Source organism: Camarhynchus parvulus, chromosome 4, assembly GCF_901933205.1.
Source record: "Camarhynchus parvulus chromosome 4, STF_HiC, whole genome shotgun sequence".
In the NCBI taxonomy this organism is placed as follows: Eukaryota; Metazoa; Chordata; class Aves; order Passeriformes; family Thraupidae; genus Camarhynchus; species Camarhynchus parvulus.
The window spans coordinates 46081124-46108003 of record NC_044574.1 but is presented as its reverse complement, the minus strand read 5'-3'; the positions used below and the strand labels follow the sequence as shown (position 1 = coordinate 46108003).

Genomic DNA, 26880 nt, shown 5'->3' with positions numbered 1-26880 from the left:
CTCCAACAATCATTTAATTCATGAGCATTCCAATAATCTAGGAAATATATATATACCTGCTATGTCTATTTGGTGACTTGCATTAGGTTTTAGTCTTTCCATTTGTTTTTCCTAACTACTAGGAAACTAAAAAGTGTTGTTGTCATTCAAGTGAATCTTTACTTTTTAGTCCTTAAACTGGAGCTTGATATTCAGTCATTTTCTTAGTTTTTACTTTAGTTTTTATTTTATCTCTGTTGTAATTTCTGGAAGCCTTAGCTAAAAATCCAGGACTGCAAGTGCAGGCAGACATGCAAATGAAGAACAAAAGGAAACTTGAAAGATCTTACAGGATTTAAGAAACAATAGGTGGATCTAGAAAGGCAATGGGAAATAATAATGAAATTCCAGAGGAATACTTGTGTTGTCATCCAGGAATTGTAGCCAGCACAACTGCTGCTGTGCTCCTCTGGGGATATGTAGAGAGGCTTTCTGAAGGAGCCAAGGACTGCACTTTCATAGACTAATTCAGATAGAACTTCCTAAGGTCATCTGGTACAAATTCCTACAAAAAATGTGTCCAACACTGAATTCAGGTGGGGTTGCCCAGGGCTTTGATCTGTCAGGTCAATGTAACTTCCAAGGAAAGTATTCAGTCTCTCTTGGCAGTCTGATCAGATGTCTGACAGTGCTACCAGTGAAAATGACTTTGTGTATATGCTAGTTTTTCTGAATGTTATGGCAAAAGAATAAAAAAACTAGTCGTCTGATTTCTAAGTATTTTCTTGTGCCTTTATGTGTAAAAGCAAGAGTCAAAGCATTTGGATATAGCAAAGAGGGAGATGGGAGAAAGCAGCCCTGGTCTACTGAAATGAGCAGTAAAAAGATTTGTATTTGTAACAGAGAGAAAAATCCTTATTTCAAATCAAGCAAGTTTCTTTCAGTATTCTCTCATTTTCCGAGAAATGTTTTGGATGGTTTTTCCTGATAGTGTTTTTGTTTTCATACCAGAATTTGTATTTGTTTATAAAGCCAGTAATTAGGATCATCCATCCCACAAGTTCCAAGAAATTAAGCAAATGTTTTTGGTATGTTAAAAAGTAGATAAATAAATACTAGAACTTCTACTGAGTTCTCTTTAATTTCTAGCTCTGTCTGTCTAACAGCAAAGACCTCTTCATTTACTGCAGTGCAGCTGAAGGTTTAACATCTTTTGAAGCACAAGTACACTGGATCTTTCGGTTACTGCTGTATTTTGGTTTTTTAGCTCATCATATGAAAGAGACCTGAACAGATTCAGAAATCTATACCAAAATATGTGAGCAAAGAGGAAACTAATCTTTTGGACACAAGAAAGACTATTCATATCTTAGATTATAGTCTGTAAATTTATTGTTTGCTCTCATGTGCTGTATTTTTGTGTGTCAGATTTTGAGACAGATACATGCAAGTCCAGTATGTTATGATTCAGTCAGGGGCCATAAATCAGACTTGGAAAGTCCTGTGTAACATGAGTCCATAATGAGCTACCTCTCACTTGTGACTGTACCTTTGGATGTCTTCATAAAATAACACTTCTCAGGGATTAGAGCAATATTGATAAAAACTAAATTGAAATTATTGGTGAAATACACTATTTACACACAAAGGTAGTGTGGTTTGTTTTTGTTAGGGTTTTTTTCAACCTTAATCCTAGAATTATCTCTTTCTTCAAACATGTCCTCTACTGGTGTTTGCTGCCATGTGGAAACTTCTTATCTACTTGAAAGTGGTGAAATCTGAGTTCAGCCTTTAGTACACACAGCATCCTTTAATGGATTTTCTAAAACACCATTGTGTCCTTGCTCTGCAGTTTAGCTCTTAAAAAATAACTTTTCTGTTTCCTTACCTATTTAGTTGGTGATTCTTTGGACAAGGACTTTACACTACATTTCTATCTCCAGTTTTATATTTGTGGGTCACCTCTGTATTTGAAAGTGGGTAGGGTACAAAATAATTCTTTGTGAAGAAAGTTGTGGGTTTGCTTCTGAAGGTAATCTATGACTTCTTGAAACATTAAATGTTTAGTGTTTTTAATTATAAATACCAGCTGTCTCTTACCTCTCTATTTGTATTTTTTTTCTATGCTGCTTCAGTTTGTTTCTTAAGTGCTTTTTATTGGCAACTCAAATATTTGTGTGTATCTGTATGTAACTGTGCTTTGGTTAATAATAACAGGAGAAGTATTTCCCCTCTGGGTGTGCATTTTTCTCCCTAAATCAGCAGTCAGTAAAACAAAACTGCTTTTTATCACGAGCATTGCTTACTTTTTATTTTAGTGACATCTATTTGCAACTTTGTAAATAGGCTTGGGTGCTCTCTTTTTTCCTCCTGGACTTGTTGTTGCTTAATCTTTTACTCTTTCAGCCAGTAAGCATATTTCTACTGAGATAAAATCTCAAGGAGGAAATAGTTTCAGAGAGAATGAATGTGCATCTTAAGTGGGGTTGCACTGTTTATTTTTAGAAAGATAAATCGCCAAAAATAACAACAGAAAAACTCTTTAAATTCTGAATTTACATTAAATACTGAATTTACATTACAATCTACTCAATTTTGTATCTGTAACTTTTCTTTACCAGTACATGGTTGATGTTTTTTTCTTCTTACTCTTCCTGAAACTTGCTTTCATACCCTGGAAACTCCTGAAGTATTTTTCCTGAATGTGCAGGGGACACAGAGAGAAATGACACTGTAATATAAAAAATTTCTGCTGTATCTGTGTCTCCATTATTATAGATATGGTAGACATACACTCTCTCCAACTACTTCCATAATTCTTGTGTGTGAATAAACAAATAGCTGTTTAGTTAGGCATAAGCCCATCACATTCTGACAAATACTTCAGCAATTGTTGCAAACTTCAGTATGTTCTCTGTTTATTGGTTAGCTTTTCAAGGTTTTTTTCCTACTCATAAGCCAGGCAGGCAGCTACCAGGAAGTGGGGAGTGTAGGGAAACCTCTGCTTCCAGAACTTTGGTTGTGCAGACTAAATTATTTAAAGGAAGCCTTATTTAGCACCTTGTCTATTCTGACTCTTTTAAAAAAATCTGTATTTATTTTCTATAGTTTTAAGGCTTTTTCTCATAGAAGATGAGGCATTAAATTACCAGAGTGAATAAAATACAAAATATAAGGCTCAGGAAATAATTTATGTTAAATGGTAATTCAGAAGTTTCAAATTAATGTTATGGGTGTTTATTTTAAGTTGTAATACAAATTTCAATTATTTAAGTTGAATGTAAACTCATTGAAACAAATGTACTGCTTAGTTGAGGCAGAATTAAAGGAATATGTTTGTAATGATCTAGACACTATTTATGTGAGACTGCAATAGTTTGTGAGACACTCTAGATCATACTTAAGGATTGTAAGCTTGTTTTGCACAGACTTGGTTTTAGGGTCTCTCTGGGATGTGTTCATCTGCTTTGAATGTAAATGGGGCAGTTGGAGCAACCAGAGCACTCTCTGCTGCAGCCTTAGGCTCAAGTTCTGGATTCACTGATTGTCCAGTAGTCCTTCCTCATAAGCTTTTGTGATTATACCCACTTTGAAGTTGAAAGCTGGGTGCATTTGACCTTTTAGACCTCCCACAATTGGGATTCCATGACTGATTAACAAATGTGCAGAAGGGGAAAGGGTAATTTTACCAGTAAAATTAATTATTTTTAAAAAAATCTAGCTGGTTCTTTCTCTCTGCATCTTGTAGGAATGTTCTTTATAATTTTTTTCCCAATTTGGAAATTGTTTTAAAATCAGATTCTAGGAGAATATTAGGAAATAATTACACATCTCCATGATTTAGTAATTTTTCAGGCTCTAGTGGTCCTGATTTGAAATCTGGCTGGCTGACTGAAGACACAGTTGTTATTTTGTTGTTTTCATGTATTTTACAACTGACTCTGTTTATCTTTGAGAGGGAGAGCTATAGTGGAAATAAGTTATTTTGGCAACCAAAGCCAAACTCAAGCTTCCTGAGTGACAGTTTTATTTCATACCTTGTTAAGCAATCCGTATTTTATTTTTAAAAAATAGTGGCCTGCATCTAAAAAAGGGAAAATGAAAGAGCAGTGCAGTGTTTATGTAAATTTACTTTAGGAGAGAAGTAACAGTCAGAATAACCCACTGAGAGTGTTAGAATATGCTTTAGGGCCAGAACAGATCTAAATAGCTTAATGCTTCATTCAGCTTCTGATAAGCACAATTAGATACTGCAGTGAGGAATTGTCCACTTGGTGTTACATTTTTTATTTGTGTGCTTGTAGCACTAGAAGCAATGGAGTTTGGGAGAAATTTTTGAAGTCAAGTTTTGGAGGAGAAGTAGACTGAAGGATCCTAATGGTTTGTCTCCCACGTGCCCAGGTACACAGCTATAGCTCCCTCCTGCCGCTCACAGCAACTCTAATTCCAGCTTGGAGCAACTCCTGTGTGTGCCATACACTGCTGCTGTGAAAGTTAGGTCTTAGATGTGTAACTGTGTTATTAACACAAATTTCATGATGTGGGGAAGAGGTGTATTATGTCAGCCTCAGGTGCCTTTTCCCTCTACTCCTGAGTTTTCTGTCCTACCCTATTCATTTTCTCAACACATGTCTCTATAGGAGCCTGCCTTAAGCTAATCTTGAATTTAGGATTCCTCGCATTCCTTCCTTAGTGCACCTCAGGCCAGGCTAGGTGCTGTATGTTTTCTCAGTTGAGTCAGGATGCAGTGTCATCATGATCTAACTTTATTAGGAAGTGCAATTGGAGGATAGAAAAGACTTTCTGGATGCAACTCTCTTGCCTGTGGGATGGTGTCAACACCATCTTAATCTACTAGTAAAGTGTTCCAGCTCTGTACATATTTTTACACTTCTGACATTATTAGGAGTGGAAAATCTGATTATCAAATGTGTGTGACAGCATAACTAGGAGAAAGAATCCATACTGGTTGTAAAGCTGAGCCTAAAACCAAGGTTTAGTCATGGAGCCCATCCTGCAAATGTGAATGAATACATTTTAGGCTTATGGGAACAAATGTTTCTGCTGATGATGATTTTAATATAGCTCAACAAAGCTTGGGCCCAGGTCTCTAAAATGGATGGAATGGTGCAGAAATCCAAGGTTTATGTGAAAAGCACATACAGCTTACACAGTAACTGTCTGGCTAATCATACTGTCAAATTTTTTGTCAATTACTCAAAATCAGTGCTCTTCTTAATAGTCACCAGTTAAGGGAGAGCCTGAACAGCATGTTCTGACAGGCTTCACAGTGGTAAATGACTGCAAATGTCCTAGAGCCGTGCTGCCATTGGTAATGCCAGTTCAGAAAACAGGAATGTGAATAAACAGCAACTACAAATGAAAGAAGGTAGATTGTCTAAATCCAAGGTCTCTGACCAAGTGAGATATGTGATCACATTATGAAGGAAGCTCCTCTAGCAGTTGCAGTTTGGATTGAGATGTGTTGTTAAACTCTGGTAGTTGTTGGTATATTTTTTAAAGAGGTCAGGGGAATCTCTGACTGTTTCCTAAAGATACTGTAGTAATTTTTCTCAAATCAAAGGAATAAATTTCTTGTCAAGGACAGAGCATCTGTCCAAGAGGCAAAAAGAGGCACTGATGGAAAGCATTCAAGGCTGGCAAGATCATTCTTGCTCCTGCTTTTTCTTCAAGTTTTATTGCACATTAAGGTATCCTGTGAGTATTTTCAGGCATAGCTGGATTATGTCTCAGCTTTGTCTTTTGAAATGGTTCCATGCAGTGGTGAGCAGCTTTTACCTTTCTTATCATATCAGGGGCAATAACTGAGTTTGCAGCATGTCTGCCCTGCTGCATGCAGGGGAATATTGTGTCTTTCAGCCCTGCTGACTCAGTTCATTCACTCAGTTACATTATTCCATTGAGATGACCTTTCCTTGTGTTTCCTTAATAATGAGCTGGGTTGGCAAGCAGAGCTCACTTCCATTTTTTGTAGACTTGAGATTGTGTAGAGAACACTGGCACTCAAGTATTGAAATATTGTAGAAAAGAATTCTTAAAATCTGGAATTTTGGTTGTTCCTCCTTTATAAACAGTCACAATTGAACATCAAAAAACACTGAAGCCTTTTTGTATGACCCTTTGCTAGTAATTGTAATAAAAATGGTGGGGAGGGCAAGTGGAGAGCATAAACCATTATCTTACAAGCTTTTCTAAATTGTTTTCATAGTCTTATTTCTGTGTACATGCATACACTGATTTGAGAAATATGTTTGAAAAATATGGAGTGACATTTTCATAAAACATATTCCTTCATGAGGGACCTTGATAGTTTGAATAGAGTATTTTGCTTGAACCCCAGATTTTAATTATTCTGACTTCCAGGCTGAACTTCCTAGTATATTAAATAAACTGCACTAAGTTTTGTCAGCTTCAAAGACAAAGGGGAGAAACCCTGCATCTACTCAGATAAAGCTATCCTTTCCATGGATAGAAAGTTCCTTTATAGCTTCTGTGTTTATCAGATGGGACTGTTAAATTCAGGTTCAGCAGAACTAAAGATCCTTGGCTATTTTCTCAAAGAAATGTGTATATCTTCATTTAATAGCCATGATGAAATGCCTGTAAGCGATTACAGGCTAATGGGAAAAGAGATAGGAGCTGTGATTGTACCAGCCTCGTGTTCTGGAGTGCTTTAATCTTTCTGAAACTTGGCTTCCAAATTGAGAATGGTTAAGCAGCTTTAATTCCTAATATTAAAAAAATTTAAGTTCTTAATTCCTATTTCTTCTTATTAAGAGCAGTAAATGCATATGGATTAGCAATTCCCAGGCCTATTTGAAAATTAATGGGGTGAGAAGAGTAAGTACTTTGAAAATAAAGAATGTAGGGTGTTGTGTCAGAGAAAGTTCTGGGCAACAAGGAGACTTCAGACTTCAGCTTAGGTACTCTTTCTGCTATTGCCGTCCTGCTGATTTAAACAGTCTTCCCTGACAAACAGTTGCTTATAGCTGAAGAGTCTAAAGCAAGATTCATGCTTGTAGTTAGAATATGCTAAAATAAGTTTCTCTTTGCAGAAAAACAGATAAAGCCACTTAAGTAGTAAGCTCAGTATGCTAGCACGCTTGTGCATATGTGGATGTGTGAAAATGTGGGTGCCTTTCTGATAATTTTTCTGTTTCCTCAGTAATGACAGCAAGTATATGAGCATGCTCTGTATACACAATGGCTGAAAGACAAGTTTATAACTGGACCTTTAACTACCTTCTGGCTCTGTGCTTCAAGTGGAGCTTTTGCCTTCTTAAGAAAGAGTGTGAGTTTTTTTAGAAAGTATGTCTTTATTTAGAAAGTTTGTCTGCCTTGGAAAAGAGTAAATAGATCACAGCAGGAAAATAGTTGAAAGGAGGAAACAAGCATTTTATATATGTGATACGCTTTTAAGGTTTTTTTTAAGCTTTTCCCCGTGGTTATCCTGGCTTTTTTTTTTCTTTCTATTTGTCCTGTCTGTACTCCCTAGAGAGTATCACTAGCATGGGAATTTTAGGTTGTGATAATCATTATGCTTCATTGTTTAAAACAAAACAACAAAAAAATTACAGATGATAACTTCAACAGGATATTGCAAGTAAAATCAAAATCTCATTTGCATGCTACACTCTGTTCACAACTTGTTGGGTATTTGTAAACAATTACTAAGAGACTGTCAGTGCCATCAACTTTTTCTGAGTGGAGCTAACCTTACTTAAAGGATTTGGTTTACAGTGAACCCTCTTCCTTCCTTCACCTACTTTTCCTTCTGGTTCTTCACAGCTAAAAAGCAATGCCTGCAATGACATAGTAAAGCTTAAACAGGGAATTGAAGTAAATAGTCCTGAGAAATGTGAAGACTCCTGTCTAAAATATCAGCCTGTATCTTACACATCTCCATGCTGAGGTAAAGAGAGTAGGCACTGAGGTGATATACAACAGCTGGAACACTGCTGTGTAGAGTAGGAAAGGTGTTAAAGGTTCAGAAGAATCTGCAAGATTTGTGTGTTCGGTGGATGTGATGGCCTGAAGAGCTGTCTCAACTCAAATCCAGTTTCTGTAGTAGCTTCTTGCAGTTTCAAAGTATCTGTAGCAGGATGGTGTTTATGAAGACAAGGTGTGAGGACGGGGTAGAAGGATTGACAGCTTGATGTTAGCCATGTTTAGTTTCAGTTCATTGGAAAATTCCTGTGAGAAAATGCCTGAGATGAAATATAGTTGTTACGAGATAGAGCAGATATAGTATTTTTTTTAGTAATTAGCAAAATTATCTTATAAGCACATGCATATATTTCACTTTGCAATCTGGAGGAAATAAATTAGTCTGATAAAAAAGTCTTTAAAGAAAGAATTGCTGAATCAATTCTATTTCCAGCAAGTCTGTTCAGAGGCTACAGTTTTGTTCAAAGCCTATATAGAGATGTTGTATCACTGAATCTGCCATTAAGGCAGATCTGGACATAGTAGGTCAAAGCAAAGATGGTTGCAAAATTCATAGCTGAATGTGTTTCTACTTAATTACAATCCAGTTAAAGGAGGAAAATGCTTTTCCTGGTTTTTAAAACCTTTTAGCCGGACAGGCAGTGTGTACCTGTGTGTACCATAAAACATTTTGTATGGCTTTATACTTTTAGATAAAGAGAAAATGTTTTGATATCAGATTAGGTGAATTTTGTTTGGTTTGTTTTTTGCTGTAGACTTTTAAGGTTCCATTCTTTCCTGAGGTATTCATCCCATCAACTGAATAGACAGGAGTTGTATAAATAAAAGTGGGAAGTGGTTTTGTAATTAGAGTCCAACATAATGTACCTTTTTCTCCAGAAGACTTAATTTGGGTCATCTCAGCCAGTTTCTCTGACTTCATTATCCAAGTGTTTATTGTTACCTATAATCATGTGAACCTGCTTCAAGGACTGAACTCTTTGCAGCAGCCTTGCTTCCCTTCCCTCCTTGATGCTGCTCTCCAAACCTGCTCCTGAGGCAGAAGCTGTTCTCTGAGGATAGCAGTGTCTGCAGTGATAGCAGTGTTTGCCATCAGGCAGATGAAGCTGTGTCTGCCAAGTGTGTATTTATGTAATCAGTATTTTTTCTACATTACCGCCTTTCTTGGATCTCTCAAATATGTCTGCTGTGAATCCCCTAGACATGGGACTGCTGAATTCCTTTGGCAAGTCTGAAGTTTGTGAGAAGAGCTTGACTTTTTTCTTCCTCCTCCCTTTTAATCCAATTAATTTCCTCGGACTCCTCCTGGGAAAATTCAGCTGTTCAAGTGGGAGGTGGCTTTAGGGAGCAACTGGGAGTTGGCTGTGCCCTGTCACACTGTTTTTATTATGGATAGAGGTCTCCCTCGAGTATTGACTATTCTGTTAAAACAAATAATACATTATCTAGAAATAATGTATTTTTCTGATTATAAAGCATCTTGACTCTGTTTTTCTGAACCTGGATATATATATATATATATATATATGGAAAAGGCAGTTGGGAGAGGTAATATTCCCTGAAGTAGAATTACTGATTTTGTTTGTAATTTTGAGGGCTTTATTTTGTTTGTAATTTTGAGGGCTTTTGGGTAACTTGCTTTACAACCGAGGTATTTCTAAGTGCTGGACTGTCTTAAGAAGCCTATTCTGAGACATAACTCAAAAAAAAAAATCTATGTCTCTCTGTTTTGTCTAGCATATTCCCTAAATTTGGAATAGTCCCCAGATTAGATGAGGAACTAGTATGTGTAAAAACAAAAAAAATTGGGGTTAGCAGTCAGTTGGACTAATAACAATTATTAATGCCTCAGTTTTCTTCAGAGTGTTCTCTTGAATGATGGGCTATAAGTAAATAATGGATTGACATCATTACTGCAATCTGAAACAAGATAACAGAAATGGAATATTTTTTTGGAAGCAGAAAAATTGTTACTGTGGTATTCTTTAAGAATGTGGACTGTAGAAATGCTAGTACTTGTGAATATTTCTAGGATAAATCACAATGAATGTTCTCTTTTGAAAAATAATTTCAGGTATTATCATGCAGTTGCTTGAGTACTGCCAGGAGTGTGGTGTGTGTTGCGTCATAATCTGTCACATTCCCCCAAATATTTTTTTTAATTTAATGTATAATTCTCCTGTCCCACAAAACTAAGGACAATTTTTTGGGATTATTTTTAAAAATACTGTATTTCTAGGTATAAGGTAAATCTTGTATTTCTGATGTCCTGGTTTGTGCTTGGTCTTTGAGTTAGGGTAATAACTGGTGTTTAGATAGCTCTGTATCTCCCAGAGATATCCCTGCAGTTTCTGTGGCAAGCTGCCATCTTTTCTGCTCTAATCATGGGACCTTTCAGTTTCTCTTTAAAGAGTGTTTTCTAGCCAATTTACCTAATTTCTGATATTAAGAAATGTTCTGTGGATATTGTGAGCCCAGCAACCACAGTAAAAAATTCATTAACAAGTCGCAATCTGAAATCTTTTGCACAGGTTGTCAAAGAATTTTTCTCTTTTAACAACTTCTAACAAAAGATAGAGCTATAGTTGTCAGATAGGCATTTGGCACTGCTCTGGAGCTTTTCTGTATGGATACTTAAACTCTAGTTCAGAGTTAAAAGAAAGGTATGTGTTTCCATCTAACTAGGTTGTTACACTTGAAGTTTGTCAAGCAACCCCATATCTCTAATTTTTTCACCTCTAATATTAATTTTTATTTTCTTTTAAAGTCTAGAGACTGCATCAAGTTGGATGACCTGAAGGCAGAAGTGTCCCCACGGATTTCAGCAGAAGATCTGATAGACTTGTGTGAGCTGACAGGACCCAGCCATTCCAAAACACCTGTAAAGAAAACAAAGCCCAGCAAGCCAAAGCTGCTGGTGGTGGACATCCGTAACAGTGAGGAGTATCCTTCAGATCTGAGTGCCAGCCCTGCTGAATCCTGCCTGTGCCTATTGCTGAATCCTGCCTGTGCCAATGTCTGAATCCTGCCTGTGCCAATTGCTGAATCCTGCCTGTGCCAATTGCTTCCTCTGTGTCTGCAGGCTGGTGTGTTAGAGTGGTACACGATGGAGAGAGAGGGGTCTGCTAGAGCTGGAGTGGAAGTGCTGAAGGCCAGGGGGTTTCAGCATGGAGAGGCCTGGTTTGCAGAGCAGAGGACAAATCAATTTTTCCCTTCCCCAGTTGTAAATTGGGGGCTAAGTGAAATCACTTTGTACCAGTAGCACAAGTGCTTGGATGTTACATTTTTCTTTAGAACAGGTTTTATCAGCAGACCTTCCCCATTTAATATGGCATATATTTTGGAAAGGTGTGAGGCTTTCCAATTAAATGGAAGAGAGACAGAGAAGAGTTGATAGCTGATGTGCTTTGCCAGTCCCTCAGAGGAAAATTGATTCCTTTTGAGTGCCTTGTAGTTATGTCAGGTAATGCAACCATGTAGCCATCCTAAGTCCTCTGATGTAGCTGATAATCAGAAAAGAGTTAAAGGTGTTTTGGAGCTATGTTTTTACCAGGGTCACTACCCTGTCTACACCTTTCATGTGTTCCTTTTCAAGTATACAGTTTTTTGCATAAGGAGTATCTTTTTTATTCTTTGGGTTTGTTTTTTTCCTGAAATAGTATAGTTGCAGGACTGGGATTGTTTGCATTTTGGGAGGGGTAATCCTTCTTAAAGATGTTTTGGTATGTTTGATGTTTGTAGTAGACTGAAATGTGCTGCCCTTTATGTAATAGGTGGACTGATATCCTAATGCCCATCTGGTATTAACAGGTAGGAAGTGCCACTAAAAAGGCAGCCTGGTAGGTAGTAAAATTGCCCTTGAGTGTACTGGTTAGTATATCATTTGCAGAAGAAAATATCTGGTATGTAGAAAATTATCAAATTATCAGCAGTTATGACTATAAATGGGAAACCATAAGAATATTGCATTCAGTGTCCTGTTCATTCTCACAATAAGGAAACAGGCTTTGTGTTTGTCACAAAATTTCAACCAATTAAGATAGGATCAGACTGTATGTTTCTGTGGTGTGTGTTTTAAATATGACAGACCGCTGTGAGGTGATTCAAAAATATGATCATTTTGTATATTTTGGTTTCAGTCTTTTTCACCGTGCATGTCTATCATGCTAAACTTTGCTTTCACTTTGTTTTCTTAGTGCTTTGAGAAAAGCGTGAGAGAACTTCCAACAAGTATCAAACATGCTTCATATTTCATAATATGACCTGCGTGAAAGCTGAGGGATTGTTTTGTAACGAATCTCATCTTGCAAGGCCAAGACCTACCAGCACTGTTTCAGCTGGCCAGCAGTTCTTCTAAGGCTTATTTCATTAAGCATGTTAGCAGATATATTGGCAGCCTTCCATTCCTGTTTTGAAAGTTATAGCTGCATGTTTATGGTCTCTCAGGCTGTACCACAAAATCCTGGCCTTTTTGTTAATTATCTTAGCAATTAGAACAGACTACAGACTAGGTCATGTTTCTTTAGGGGTACTCAGTGGCTTAAGTAACTAGATTTGTCCAAAGTTATTTTCTGTCTAAATGATGATCATTTCAGAACCTGATCAATAGCAGTGGGAATTATGTGGTTATAAATGGGGTTGGGGAAATGGGATTGGCAAAGAGGAGTGAAGGAGGGATATAATTTTCCCATTCAAAATAGAAATAAACTGACAACATTAATGAATGGTGCATGATCATCTTTTGTTCTTTCAAATGTTTTTATATAGCCATGGTTTTCCCACACTATAACAGTGATGATCATAAAACTGTTACATAAATAATGAGAAATGAATGCTACTATTACTCTAAGTCAGTTGAATCTTACTCCTATTTAAGGCAGCTCCTTTATTTAATAGAATTCTGGCAATTAATTATAAATTTAACTAGCTTTCTGCAAGTACAGTAATAGAGTGACTAATCTCAGTATTTGACATTGTGTATATTTTTGCAGAACTTTGCTGTTTCTCACCTCTTTGAAGCTCTTTTTGCTTATAGCTGGGGAAAAGGATTGTTCCAGGCATGTGTGTACAGTCTCATTATGAAAGTAATTTAGGGTTTTGTCAAGGCCATTGTGCATTTTCAAATTCATAAAAGCTAGGTAGTAGTCCAACTCAATTTATATTTAAGAGACCTTCACATTCAATATTTGTTTATAAAATCTCATTGAATGATCATCCTCTGAAACTGAAGGACAGCTAACTGTGGTGTCTCAGAGTTGTTTGCGTTTCAATACCCATTACACACTTGCTTTTAGTGGGACTGCAGATAATATACATGGTGCTCATTGTCTGGGAATCTGAGGTCATATACATTAGAATTTCAATTTGGATCAAAATAGTAGAGGACTTGGGGGGTTGACAGGAAGTTTGAGGATATTCCTGATAATCCCTGTTTAGTTTTGGTTCTCATTTTAAGTACTTCATTCTTTTTGCATAAAATACCTCTGGAAGAGGTGCTCCAGCTGCTTATTGGTATTTGGCTCCTCTTAGCAGAGTAGAGTTGAAGTGAAATCCACAAAATTAGGTGTCCTGGGGATATTGGCTCTTTAGTACTAAGTATTTAATTTAGCAGATCATTTTCTGTAGTGCTGTGCTGTGTCCTTTTTTGAACCAAACAGCTTTTCATTCTGTGCTTGCTTTCATATGTTGTGTTGGTAGGTTTTTCTCCATATGAATAAACAGTAAATGAGGTTTGTCAAAATATGGTATCACAAAAACCCAGTGGTGTTGTATCATGGCAGCCAGGATGAAGAGCAGGTTCATCCTGCAGCTATTTGTGCTCCACAGGTTTCTCTGCCTTTCAGACCTCCTTAACTGATCCTCCTAAGCTTTAACCGTGGCCACATTTCTGGCAGCATCAATGTCCCTTTTGCATCAGCATTTACTGCAGAAGGGGATCTCATCCAGTGCCCAGCGACTGCCACGCTGCAGAGCTTCAAAGGAAGAGTTGTGGTGATTGTAGGAAATGCAGTGAAGAACACAGCTGCTGTAAGTAAATTGCTGTAATGTGTGTTTTTGAGATACATCAATAGCAAGCATATGGCAGTAGTAAAATAAATGCCAGAGTCTGGAAAATTTAGATTAGAGTTTTGTGTATGATGACAGGATTTGGGGTGGTGTTTTTGTTGTTGCTCATTTCTGCTTCTAGACAAAGACATTTCCCTTCAAGTGGTCCACATCTGAGAAGGTTGATGTTTTGAAATGAAATTGCTTAACATCTTCTTCAGCTTTAAATCTTTATTGTTGTCATGCTGGGAAGTGCTATCAGCACTTCTATTGTGCATCAGTAAGAGCTTTCAAAATTGGCCTGCATTTACTTTTTGTGGAGTTAGGAAGGACACATAAGGTGAGTTGGATGGGGACAGATACGTTGTGAAGGAAATAAGATATAATTCATACTCCTGCTAGTTAGAAACCATGTATAGCCTATTTTTTTGGAATCACTTGTTCCTGCAGTTGTGCTTAGTGAAGAGGAGAATGGACCTTACTGGTAACTTTTGTATGATATATTTCTTGTCAGTGCCTTTAGCTAGACAGGGAGAATATTCAAACTTACCTGTTCCATTCTATAACAAAATATTTGTTATAGAATGGAACAGGTAAGTTTGATGGTGTTGAGAACTGCCAGAGTAACAAATTAAAGTGCATAAGTATTTCTTTCACTATACTTCTCTCAGATGAAGGAAAGTTATCCTTTTTTTTCAGACACACTCTTAATTATGGTTTAACTTTAGTTCACTGTTTCTTAAGCCTGTTTACACAAAGGACATGAACTGTAACCCTGACATGACAAGGATGGCTGTGAATCATTAGAAGGTCTTCATGTCAGGAACAGCAGAAGCATCAGCCCGACACGTGGTGTTCATTTAGTACTTGTAGGGAGTTGTAAGTAGATGGAGAAATCCCCTTTATAACCTGCATTTCATCATCTAGAAAATTAACTTGTGATATGTATCAGGTTTCTTAAATAGTAACAGAGATGGCATGAAAGAGACTGTAAACCATCTCTCACATGGCTTCAGTAATGAGTATGTGGCTTTGTGTGTGAATCCAGGTAAGTTCATCTTTTTTAATGTTTCAAAATTTTTGAAATGAACATGAAATGTTTCTTTTGCTGTGCAGCTAAAAAAATCATGCAGTGTGCTTAGTGTAAGTACTTCAGTCACGTGGGAGGTGCTGTCTTATCCTCTAAACCCAGATTTGCAGCAGCCAAGACAACGTTGACCCAGAATTGTCAATATTATAGCTTTCCATAAAGAAGAAACGCTGCTTTGCCTCTTGCTTTGCTTTTAGGGTTCTCAAATTCCTAACAAAAGAGTTTTGAGCTTTAAATAGTAACAAAATACTGGATTGACCAGTTTGACCACAAATTAATTCAATACTAAAGCCTAAATACTGCTTGGAACTCACCAGCTCTATCACACCCTTAAAGTACATATAACACCAGCTTCAATTTGACTGTGTAGATAACACCTTTTCTTTTGTGGATAGTTTTTTAAGGCCAGTTTCAGTTTTACTCTGCACAGTTGCATGGAGCTGTTTGTCGCATGTAAGCTATGTAGTTCAAGGCTTGACAAGAGCAATAATTTTTACCTTCTAAATTTTACTAGGTAATCCAATCAGAGGAAAAAATTTAAAAGTGAATGCATGGAAACAAAACTAATTTTTGTCCATGTTATAAGATGCTCAACTTTAAATGTATATTTTCTCAACAGAGGTATGTATTTCCAGATGAAATGAGATGAGCCAAAAATTGTAACTTGTGCCATAAAGGAGGATTTTTCAGAAGTTTTCACTGATATCTAGTCCACTAAAAATTTGGAGATTACTATATGTTTAGTTTAAATTTATATAGGACTGAGAGGCAGGGGTAAGTGTGGAAAAACACTAGTTGTTTATAGGGCTGTTGGTAATTAGGAGGTTGAATCTTCCAATTGTGCTTCATATGAACAGCCTACTTGGCATCACTTAAAAATAATTTAAAGAGCAAAGTGAAGTATACTGAACAGACCTGTTGAAAAAGTCTTTTTGCACTTTGTTTCTGTTTTTATTTTTTGCATTTGATTTGGTGCCAGATGATAAAACATTTAAATTGGAAAGAAAATGCTGTCTAGAATTATTATATTCTGAATAGAAGATGAGAGGGGAAACTGAAAGCTTCACCACAGCACTGTTCCAGCAAGAGGATAAGGAAGGCAGCAGTGTCTCATAGTGCCTCTGGATCTGACAGCTCTGGCTCTAGTTGAACATTTCCTTAATACAGAATTAAAACAGGGTAATTGTGTGGTGGTGTTTGGCTCACACTTCTCTGGAGAATATTCCTTCCTTTCAGCTGCTTCTCACTTGGTGCCAGCCTTTCTTCTAGGTTTTTCTGGGCACCTGTTAACAGAGCAGATATTTGTTTTTCTCTGAAAACAGCAGGAAACCTCCACATAAAGGGCATTATTATGGAGTTGGATCTTTAACTTTTGGATATGTTAAATGGCAGCATCCCCTAAGTGAGTTGAATGCCCCTTTCCCACCTCTATAGACAGATAAGCACCTTGTAAATTCCATTATGGACAAGGGATCATTACAGTTGGGAATATAACAGTTAAATGGACAATAAGTGTTCAACTCTAGCTACTTCTTTGGTCTAGAACAAATAACGTCTCCTGATTTTTGTCACTTTGGAAGTCAGAGATACAGCAAGTAAAAAGGTGGATTATAGTTATGCATATGTAGAATAGGGATTATTTTGGGTCTTTTTATGGAAGGGTGAATTACTTCATCTTCCCTCCTTCAGGCAGCTTTGAGGTGCTAAGCCATTGACTGAATTTAGAACTGGAGAAATACCTTGCCTGACACTAAATCATTCTCTAGCAATTTAATTTTGACAGTGGCATACTTCTTCTTCTGCCACATTGTTGTTTAATAAATGTGTTTCCCCCAGTGGTTTAATATATGTGCTTTATTGTCAGCTAAAGGCTGTAACAGAATAAAATATACACGATGCTTAAATCTGTCTAATAATTAGCAACTTATTTATGTTCTGCTTGGAAGAAGACAGATAAGCTGTGAAGTCAAAGCCTTAGAAAATCTGTCTTTATAGCTGAGAAATAAATTCTAAATTGTAAATTCTAATTGTTACATCGATTACTTTTTGTCTAGATGAGTTATGCTGCTATAAATATATTGTCTAGACAACTTCTGTAAGTTACTGAAGCAAAGTAGTCATTCTTGCAGCATTGCAATAGCTAATAGATAAAATACATTAATGATCTCCAAAACAAAGACAAGAAGTTCTGATTTTCCATGAGATCTTTCTGACCCTTTTCAAGGCAAGAGGGAGAGGGTCAAATTCAAAATTCTTTTTGTATAACATTCTTAGCTTGGAAAAAATAATTTTTTTTCTATATGAAAATAGCATATAGCATTTCCTCTCCCCAGCACACTGTCAAAAATTCATTTCTGCTTCTATGAAGACTGAACACATAGGTTAAAATGTCTGGTTACTACTGAATTTGTGTGATTTTATTGTCATCTTCCCCAGGCCTTTTTAAAAGCCCTTGCCAGAGAAACAAGTCTTTGCATGATTTCTTCAGTTATAAACTTGTCTTAAAACCACAAATGGATACCTATGAAACTTCATAGGGTGATCTGAAGATTAGGAATTGCATAGGATACTAAAGGACAGGTGCTTCTAAAGACAAATATATTTATTTGGAAGGGCCTAATGAAATCTCTGGAGTGCAAGTAAACAGAAATTAGGCAATAAACTTCTGGAGATGTTTCCACTATACATCTTTTAGACTCTGTTACCCTGTAAATAGTTTCTGCAGAAAAGTGAACAATTGGAATGAAAACTCTTCTCTTTGTAAGGATGGAAGGGGCCCCTTATGATTCCCAGAATGGCTCGTTCATGTTTGTTTTGTTAAGGCCCCATTCTCCCATCTGCATTCAGACTCAGAGCCTACTGGAATCATCGGAGCCTCCTTGTTGCCTTTAAAGAGCAAGAGATTAAGCTTGTCTTTTGAAAAGTTTGAAACATTTTAGTTAATCAGCAACAATCCTTCTGGTTGTAACTCTCCCCAGTACACGGTTAAGTCTTCATTATTTCATTCTGTAAATTTAGCCCTTGTTATTATTGTAACAAGTGTAATGTATGCATGCTTTCCTTCATGGAGAGAGAGCAGCCCTGCTGCTGTTGCCAGTGCATGCTCTCCCCACAGCCTGAGAGAGACACTTGGGCTGCCAGCCAGGAGCTGTGCTGTGCTGTTGTCACTCTGCCCCTGGCTTTGGCCAGTGGGCACTGAATGCCTCAGGTAAAGCAGTGAGGACCTAAATCTCTCACTGTCACACCCAGCCATGAAAGAGGAAGGGAGAAAAATGCAAGGTCTTAGAGGCAGAATCTGAATGTTCCTTTTACTCTGAAGTAAGTGCCAAGGAAAACAGGCTAATTCTAGAACTCTGAAATACTTTCTCTTTTTTAGATTTTTTACTGAGACCCGTGGTAGCAGCCGTTGAAAATTTTAGTTGTTATTTTATGTAGGAGTTATTTGGCCTGTGTGCCTTACTACACAGAGGTTTGGATGCTTCTGGAATCATGGAGTTGATTTGCTTTACCTATGAAAATATGTCTGAGAGATGCTGGCAAGTAGCATGTCAGCTCTTTTCAATCTGGGAAATCTCTTGAGGACAGGAAAGGTGGGAGAATGGTGAACCTGACTCTTGGAGTGGTGCTGTCAGGCTGTGCTTATAGTCTTTGTGGACTGCACCTCTGAATGAGTACTCTTGTCCTTGATGGAGGATGTATGATACAACCATGGATGAGGTTGTATCCATGTTGCTTAGGGCTGCTGCATTATGACATAGAATTTTCACTTTCTGGGGCTGTTTCTCAGCTCTGAGACAGAGTTTTGTGTTTCCTGGTATTCCAGTTCAGAGAATCTGTGATAACCGAAATAGAGATGGTAATGATCTATAAATATTTGTTATAGGTTCAGGACCTTGTGTAAGGGTATATCAGCCAGAATGGTGCTGGTGACTTTGGCAAATACAATATCCCTGCTGCTTGTCTGGAGCAATGTTGTTTTGCATTTCTCCAAACTGTATCTGAACCAGCCTTTGAATAGGATGGACTGACTGACTGCTGCAGGAGGGTTTGAGTAGAAACTGGACAAAACTTGCAGTTTGGGTAGTGTTAGGAGAAAGTACTACAAATCACAAAGAAATGGTTTTTATTATCAAGTACTTCTTTGACCATTTTTCAAGATCTAAGGCAACCCTTAGACCTGGGGGGAGATGGTAGAATCTTTCACAGACTCATGTTTCCTTTTTTTTATATCCAAGCCAGCTGTTATGTCTCTTTTCAAAATTACATATTTATGTTCCCTAACAGCTTTTTTAATTTTCTGTTGAGTGAAAAATAGAGCAGTTTTCTTTCTGTATTTTCATTTTACATTCCATTCATCTATAATGTGGGCACTGCATTTATTTTGGTCTATATGAATTAGCTCTGTTACAACAGCTAAATATCTGCAACTGACTTTAATTTTCAAGTTCTCACTTTCAGCTGGGATTTTTTTAATGCATACGATTTCTAGGTGAAAATTTTAAAATACAGGTGTTTAAAATTTGTCACTTGAAGAAGTTTGAGTGTTTACTCTTACTTTCATTTGCAGTAAAACTTATTCTGAAACCAGCTATTAGATACCTGCTTATTTAGGCTTATTTTCAAATCTTAGCATGTAAATCCTTTAAGTTACTGCTGTGTTTTTGTACTGATGGAATGGAAAGTGTTCCCTTTTGGCCAGGTGTACACATAGAGAATTTTCCTTTGATCTTGTTAGAGCAGTTGGTTATATGTTCCACCCCTCCCACCCCCTAGTATGTGTTTGCACCAAATTCTGTTTGTTTTTTAACTTGCATTCAGTGTTTGTTTTTTAACTTCCATTCACTTTATGGTAACACTACAACCAACAACTAGGCACTGTTTTGTGTATATGGGAGGTTTTAGGTTCCTGTCTTTTCCATGGTGTTTAAGTGTTATTTATCTGGAATCCTTTAATATAAGAAGTAGCTGACTAAAAATAATCTTGTGTGCTGGACCTCTGTTGTGGCATATGGAGAGTGGTATTTTAAAAGTTGCAAACTGATCACTTTGACTGTTGAGCTTTCAGAGGGGTGTGGGTGAGCTCTTGGACTGAAATCACACAGCAAAATAGACTGCAATTCCTGAGAGGTTTGTGTAGCATGAGTTTCCTAGTGAAATCTAGAAATAATCTTGTGGAAATGAATGAATACTACAAAATTTGATTGATATTTCTCCTCCAACTTCTATTTTCCTTCTGACTCTTTTGGAGTAAGCTGTTAATATTTATATATACACTTGTCACAGTGATCATTTCTGGTATTCTGATGCAGGATGTTGCTCCTCCTTCCCTCCCAGCATGCCCTTTAATTACAGCCTGTCACAGGAATGTCTGGCAGAGTGAATAATGTGTGCACAGCAGCCCTCGTGGCTGGCCCAAAGGGTGCTGGGAGTGGGGCTGCTCACACTCACACTCTTGTGCTCTCACACTCTGCTGCAGACAGCCTGAAAACGTGACATGCCTGCCATCAGACATGCAACACTTGAAAGCTGTTCTTTTGCTGCTTGGAACAGGCTAGTAGAAACATTTTGATAAATTCTTCAATGTGCAGATCATTAAGGTTCTTGATGGTGCTTAAAGGAGCAGTCCCTGTTTTACTATTTATATTGAGAGCATCACCAAGGCATGGTAAAATGTTTATTATTTGCCCAGATTTTGGTATGAATTTGCTGTGATCTTGTCTTTCTCTGAAAGCCTCACTTTTTGTATCTGCCTGAAGAGTCTTAACTGACTACTTTCAAATGCAAATTGCAACTTTCTGGCTCAGTTATGTTCATCAAGAAGGCTGTTTTGTGTGGAATTGATGGATGCATTAGTTAATAGAGGAGCTGTGTTTCCAAAGACTTCAGCAAAATCATCATATAGTAGTCATTAAACAAGTTTCTCACTTATTCATCCTTTCATATGTAATATTTGCTGTGAAAGCAGCAAGAAGAATTTCAGTTTGGAAGTTCAGTTTAAGCGTTAGGTGCAACCAGGGAAAAGACAGTAACTGGGCTTGGGAATCTCATTTTGAGAAAAGGCCACCTGAAGCAGAAAGTAAAAAGTTTAAAGTCCTGTAGTATCCCTTGAAGCCTTTGCTCAGCTAGGAACAACTCCCATTTCCATTCTTGTCTAAATGAAAGCAGAAGCATTACAGAGGAGTGTGATCCATTGGTGGTGTGGGGAAAGATATATTTCAGAAGTTATGTCAACATAAACATTTGATAAATTTATTTCTATTTACAGAAATACATTTCTATATAATGGAATTAATTTGTACACTACCTTTATGTGTTTCAATACATCTCTTTAAAATGTAGGTGCTTTACAGGTTGCTAAGGATGATGTAGCCCATGGGCTTGCCTCTTCACCACGTTATTTTCAGTATTAACAGCACCTTTGTAAATTGGATTATTTAGTAAACTACAAATTACATATTCAGGTGCCTGTTAGTAAAGTTCTAGTTGACACTTTTTGGTTGCATTTATAAAGGAAACAGAGCCCCTGTATGCATTCCAGGATGGCAGTTTCTGCTGTAGAAAGTCTGGGGCATCTATTCAGAAGATCATCTAGGGATTTTTTTGATGCATGAGATTTTGCTCTTTTTGGATCACTGATTTTTATTTTTTTCCAGCTTTTTAGGAAACATTAAATTTTATTATCTTTATTTCTTTGATTCAGGCTACTGATATTTAGCATAACTGAGGGTCAAATTGGGGAGAAAAATCTATGTAGCTATTTCAAACAGTCCTTCCTCTCGTGCCGCTCCATCAGTGCATACACCAGAAATAACACTCCCTTGTATTTTGAAAATAGTGCCTTCATGGAGTGTATTTTGGCAAGGCAAGGTAGCAGGTGGTGTTGGAACATTTCAGACACGTGGTGAACAAGTTCCTGTTCTTGTCTGCCACAGACAGGCTCCTCTGTCTGCGAGAGGGTGGCACAGACATGTGCAGAGGAACAGAAATATAAAAAGTCAAACCTTGAATAAGGAAGACTGCTGTGCCACTAAGAGAATATTTCTTAGTTTAGTAAGAAATAGTAGTAACTTTTTCTTTACCAGAAGTTACTATTTCTACTTCCAGTGGAAAAATGGGGGTAAGGCAGAAGGTAAAACAGGAATGTCTTTGATCAGCTCAAGTCCTATTGCCATGTGACTTAAACCTGGAGTCTTTTGTGCAGTGCCTGGGTGGATGTATGAGCAAAGCTCTTGGAGGCTGATAGTGGGGATTGGATGGGAACTCTCAGCTTATGCCAGTATGCCTCTCAGCCCCTGACTCACAGCTAATTCCCACAGTAGTGAGGTACTGGTAGTGGCACATTTCCTGCTCTGTGGTTTTTCCCTGGCTGGGTGTTCAGCTGCAATATTTTGAACTGTATTTGCAGCATTTCTCACTGAAACTAGGCAGACAACAGCAGACAGTTCTGTGACAACTTAAAAAAAAAAGCTCATGTTGTGGTATATCATCTTGTGCTTTCTGCCATCATTGCTCAGATTTTGCAGTGCTTGCTTCCCAGAGGCCCTGCAAAAAGCAACAAATTCCTCGCTGTAAGGTTTTAAAGTGACCTGCTTTAGACATACCTTGGTTACTAAAGCAGTTCTAAAATACAGTGGGACACAGGCCTTAATGGTCCAAGCCCAGGTACAAGGCATTTGTTTGTGTATTTTCTTTTAAGGTTTCATTGAATGGTAGTTATATTAGGTTTAGGGCATTCAAACCACTTGGAACAGGGTTTACAGTTTATTAGCAGCATTTAAAAACTATCAGTAGTCAGAGAGTGGAACATGTCTGTTGACACATGGGACATTGTACTCAGGAAATAACCTGCTGCTTCCTGCCAGCCTGAGGGCTCGTTGCCATTTTTCATTTCTGCTGGCTCTGAGCAGCGTTGGTGTCTAAGACACAGCACAGTCCCTTAGTCACAGGTGGAGAGCACTGTGAGGTGACAGATGTGTCCATGTGAAGTAGAAATATCTGGTAGGAGTATTTCACTGGGAATATAAACTATTTTTGTAGCTCATGGTGCACATAGCTGAGTGCTATCTTTGTTTGTACTTTACTGCACACCACACCTTTATGGACTGTGATTATAGCAGGAGGTATTTGGGCTCTCCTAGTGATATCTCTGTGCATATTGCACCACCTGTGCAGCCCAGAACCTTTCCAAAAGCATGCCATTTACTTTGCTCCTCAAAGCTGACATCCACATGTGGTGAATGTTTACTGTCAGCTGCTTTGATTGCTTGATTGCAGGAATTTTTTTATTTGATTCTTTGATTCCTGTACTGAATAACCCAAACTGATGGGGAAAGATGATTGAACTTTGAGTCTTTCCTGAACCATCTGAAACAAATTTAACAGCCAAAATGTTGACAGGTAAATGTGTAGTATATCTAGTTCTGCCTTAGCACTGTTATGCTGTAATAGGTAACTAGGAGAAAAATAAATGAAAAAAGAAATCCCATGTATTGAGTTTGACTGGGGTGCCCAGAGCTGTTCTTGAGTCGGTAATTTAGTTGTTTGTGCAAAGTCACCAACCTGGACATCACACTTGCACCTGTTCTCTAATAGCATCACTAATTATTAAAGAGTCTAAAAGGGAATTGTGGATGTTTTACATAGCCCATTGGAAGCACTCAATGATTTTACAAGTGGTACTGATTTGACAACCAGTTTTAAAGAAACAGTCTCAAAGACTCAGATGGCAGAGCAATTTCTCACAGCTATTGGAAATTAAGTAAATCTATTAATTTCTCACTGATTAGTCCATTTTGATGCTTGCTTTTAATGCATTGTAGTCAGTGTATAGAAGGCAAATTTGACATGTAATGCAGAAAGAATTGTTTGGATTTTGGTATTCTGAAATAAAATTTTGATTTTTTTACTCATAATTATTTTGATATACAAAATATCTTTGTCAGTGCAATGTTTCACAGAGTTCCCATGTAGGAAGTGGCAATTGCTGTGTTTGGTTTATGGCATGAACTGCTTGAGGAGAGAGGCTTTCCATGGTGGGGGGATACCTGCTTGTACTATTTAACCTGCCTGTGGGCACACTGGTGGGAGCCGGGAGGATTAGAGATGGTAGACCCCAAATTCATATCTGACATCTGTGAGATCAAGTCACATCAGATAAGTTTGACAGGGAAGCAAATGACTTTACCCTCAAACTGTGATGCTTGTACACTTGGGAAGCTGCAGAAAAGAGCTGGGAGTTAAGTTAATGCACAGAAAAATATTTGTTGGTTCATGTTTTGAGAGAGGCTCCAGTGATTGCCCTGAGATTAAACAGTCCTTTTAGAATGAGGTGAAAACCTGCATAAGCAGAGATAAAGTTCATTGTTATTAGTGTGGCACTTTCAGGTTTTAACTTTCAGCTGTTTTAACACACTGGCCTGGGTTCCTGTGTTGGGCTTGTTGGTGCAAAAAAAGAACTTCCTGGGGTCTGATATTTTTTGTTTAATTTGCCTTACATAACAGAAAGTTATTGTCACTTAAGGACTATGATATGCAGTGGGCTAATGATATATCTGTTTCAGTTTGCAGCTCATCTTGTGAAAAATAAGTACCCAAGGGTCTGCATCCTTGATGGAGGAATCAACAAGATCAAGCCAACTGGTCTCCTCACTGTTCCTTCTCCACAAATCTAAGTGACTGTGAACATTCAGGACAATCTGTCTGGAAAGTCCTACCTGCAGCACAGATATCCTGAGCCTAAAGGGCATTATGGCATCTTCACAAGCTGTCCTGGTGATCAGTGTCTTATCCTGCAGCTGTAGAGCCCAGGAGTTTTGTGTTTGTTCTTTAATATAGAGCTTAGTTGGAACTGATCAAAAGTGAAGCTTTAAGCTTTCCAAGAAACCTCTTTGAGCATTGATGCAGTGCAGAAGTGCTTGGGCAAGTCTGAACACAGAGAGAGGAACTTACCTGGCTTTTGGTGTTTTACATTTCTGTGGATCAAAGTTAACTGGCGCTTGATGGCTCTAAGGTGCACTTAGATTATTTGAAAAAGTATTTTACTGTGAATATTGAAAGTAGCAAAATGAAACTGTACCATGTATATTATGTGAAAAAAGTGTGTTCCCTAATATTTGGAAAGTAATTGCTGTATCTTCTGACTTGCTTTATTTCTGGAGAAAGTGTTTTTTTCATCTGGTTTGGAAATAAAGCTGTGTCCCAAATTGAAAGTCACTGTAAGAGCAGCTGCTGATTCAATCCAAAATGTATCACAAGATGGAAAATTTCTTCTACTCTGTGGTGAATTTAACAATCTATTTCTATAATCATATAAAATTTAACAATTTCTGGAACAATTATAGTTACCAGAAAGGTGGGCTTTCAACAATACTGTGTCTTAGGAGTATAAATAATTTATTCTTAAAATAATAGTGTGCTTCCATTTTAGAATCTCATGCCTTGGAAGAAAACATTGCAATTTTAATTTTCATGTGAAAACATTCTAGAATTATCACTCTTGTATGAATTGGAAGTTGAGAGTTTTCTTTGGCCCTCTGCTCTTTCAGCTAGTGGAGTCAATTTTCTTGGGGATTTTTTGAGTCCTTGAAGATGAACTTGAGCACTGACAGGTTGGGACAGCAACCTGCTTTTGAGCTGGACTGGCTGCAAGCGCTGCAGATGAGTGAAAGCAGGCTCCACAAAGGGCATAAGGTGGCTGTGCAGCAAAGATGTGGGAATTACTTTGCAGTAAGAAGCCAAAAGCATTTAAAGCACCAAGAGAAATAGGACTTGGCATATATCCTTCTGAGAATCTAAAAATAAACTTGATTCAGACAACTACCACCTTTCAAGAGATGTGGGGAAAAGAAACTCCAACACCCCATTCCTCTCCCTCAAAACCCCATGTTAGGTTTGCTGTCTTGTCAGGTCCATTATTCTAAAAATAATGCTGGAGATGGGAGGAAGGCTAGGAAAATAAAATAATCTGTCTTCAAGAATGGTCCTTGAAAATATTACATTTAATCCAGGAAAAGTAGTTACGATAATGTAAAACTGTTAGTATGGCCCTGAAATTAAATAGGAATGTGGAAGAATGTGTTTTAGAAGACCAGAAAGTGTTAGATTATTTTTTTTTTACATTTTTAAAGCTGGAAAAAAACGGATGTAACATGAGGCTTAGTAATCACTGAAGTGTGAGGATTAAGATGTATTTTGTAAAATTAACAAAATGACACCAAAGACCTGTTCACCTGGTTACAGTCACATATCAGCTTGCATTGTGAATTTGACACCCTGCTCTTTTATTAGACCATCATCTGAAACATGGCAGTTTCCACAATACAAGCTCACTGTAGGGTAATGAGGATTTGCTGTGGAGATGAGATTATTGTATGTCTTATTTGAGGATTTTATATCAGGAGTAGGGAATAGTTTTAATTTGGCAAGCAGAACATTGCAACAGCTAACTATTTTGTTCTTCTTCTGTCACAACAGGTTTCCAAAACTGAGAAGTCTAAGAGAGAGGTGGGAGTGAAAGGCTGGGAACAGTTTCTGTACATCACAGGAAACCTGACCACTTGTTCTGTGGAGTTTTTCAGTATTGGTGGTTCTGGGTTTGGGTGTTTGTGTTTTTGGGAGGGGTTTTTTGAACTGAAACTGTGGAAGATGAGACTTTGTGAGAGGTGCTGAAAGAGGAAGTCTTTATTCTCTTGGTGGGGCAAGCAGAAGGGTTTTTAGAGCTCTTGAAAGATTTCTGGAGGCTGAGTTTTCCAAACACATGTATTTCTAGAACATGGTTTGTACAGCTGTGCCATTCTCTG

General features: G+C 37.6%; 1 protein-coding gene across 2 annotated transcripts in view; it reads left to right on the top strand.

Moving 5' to 3' along the window:
- Positions 1-25290, top strand: part of TBCK (TBC1 domain containing kinase) — an 87099-nt gene extending 61809 nt beyond the window's left edge. For both annotated transcript variants that reach the window (XM_030946904.1, XM_030946903.1), the window contains exons 24-26: positions 10715-10890; positions 13815-13974; positions 24643-25290. In XM_030946904.1, the coding sequence (XP_030802764.1) occupies positions 10715-10890; positions 13815-13974; positions 24643-24753 (447 nt within the window). In that variant the 3' untranslated portion in view covers positions 24754-25290. The remainder of the gene's footprint in view (positions 1-10714; positions 10891-13814; positions 13975-24642) is intronic.
- The last annotated feature ends 1590 nt before the right edge of the window (positions 25291-26880 follow it).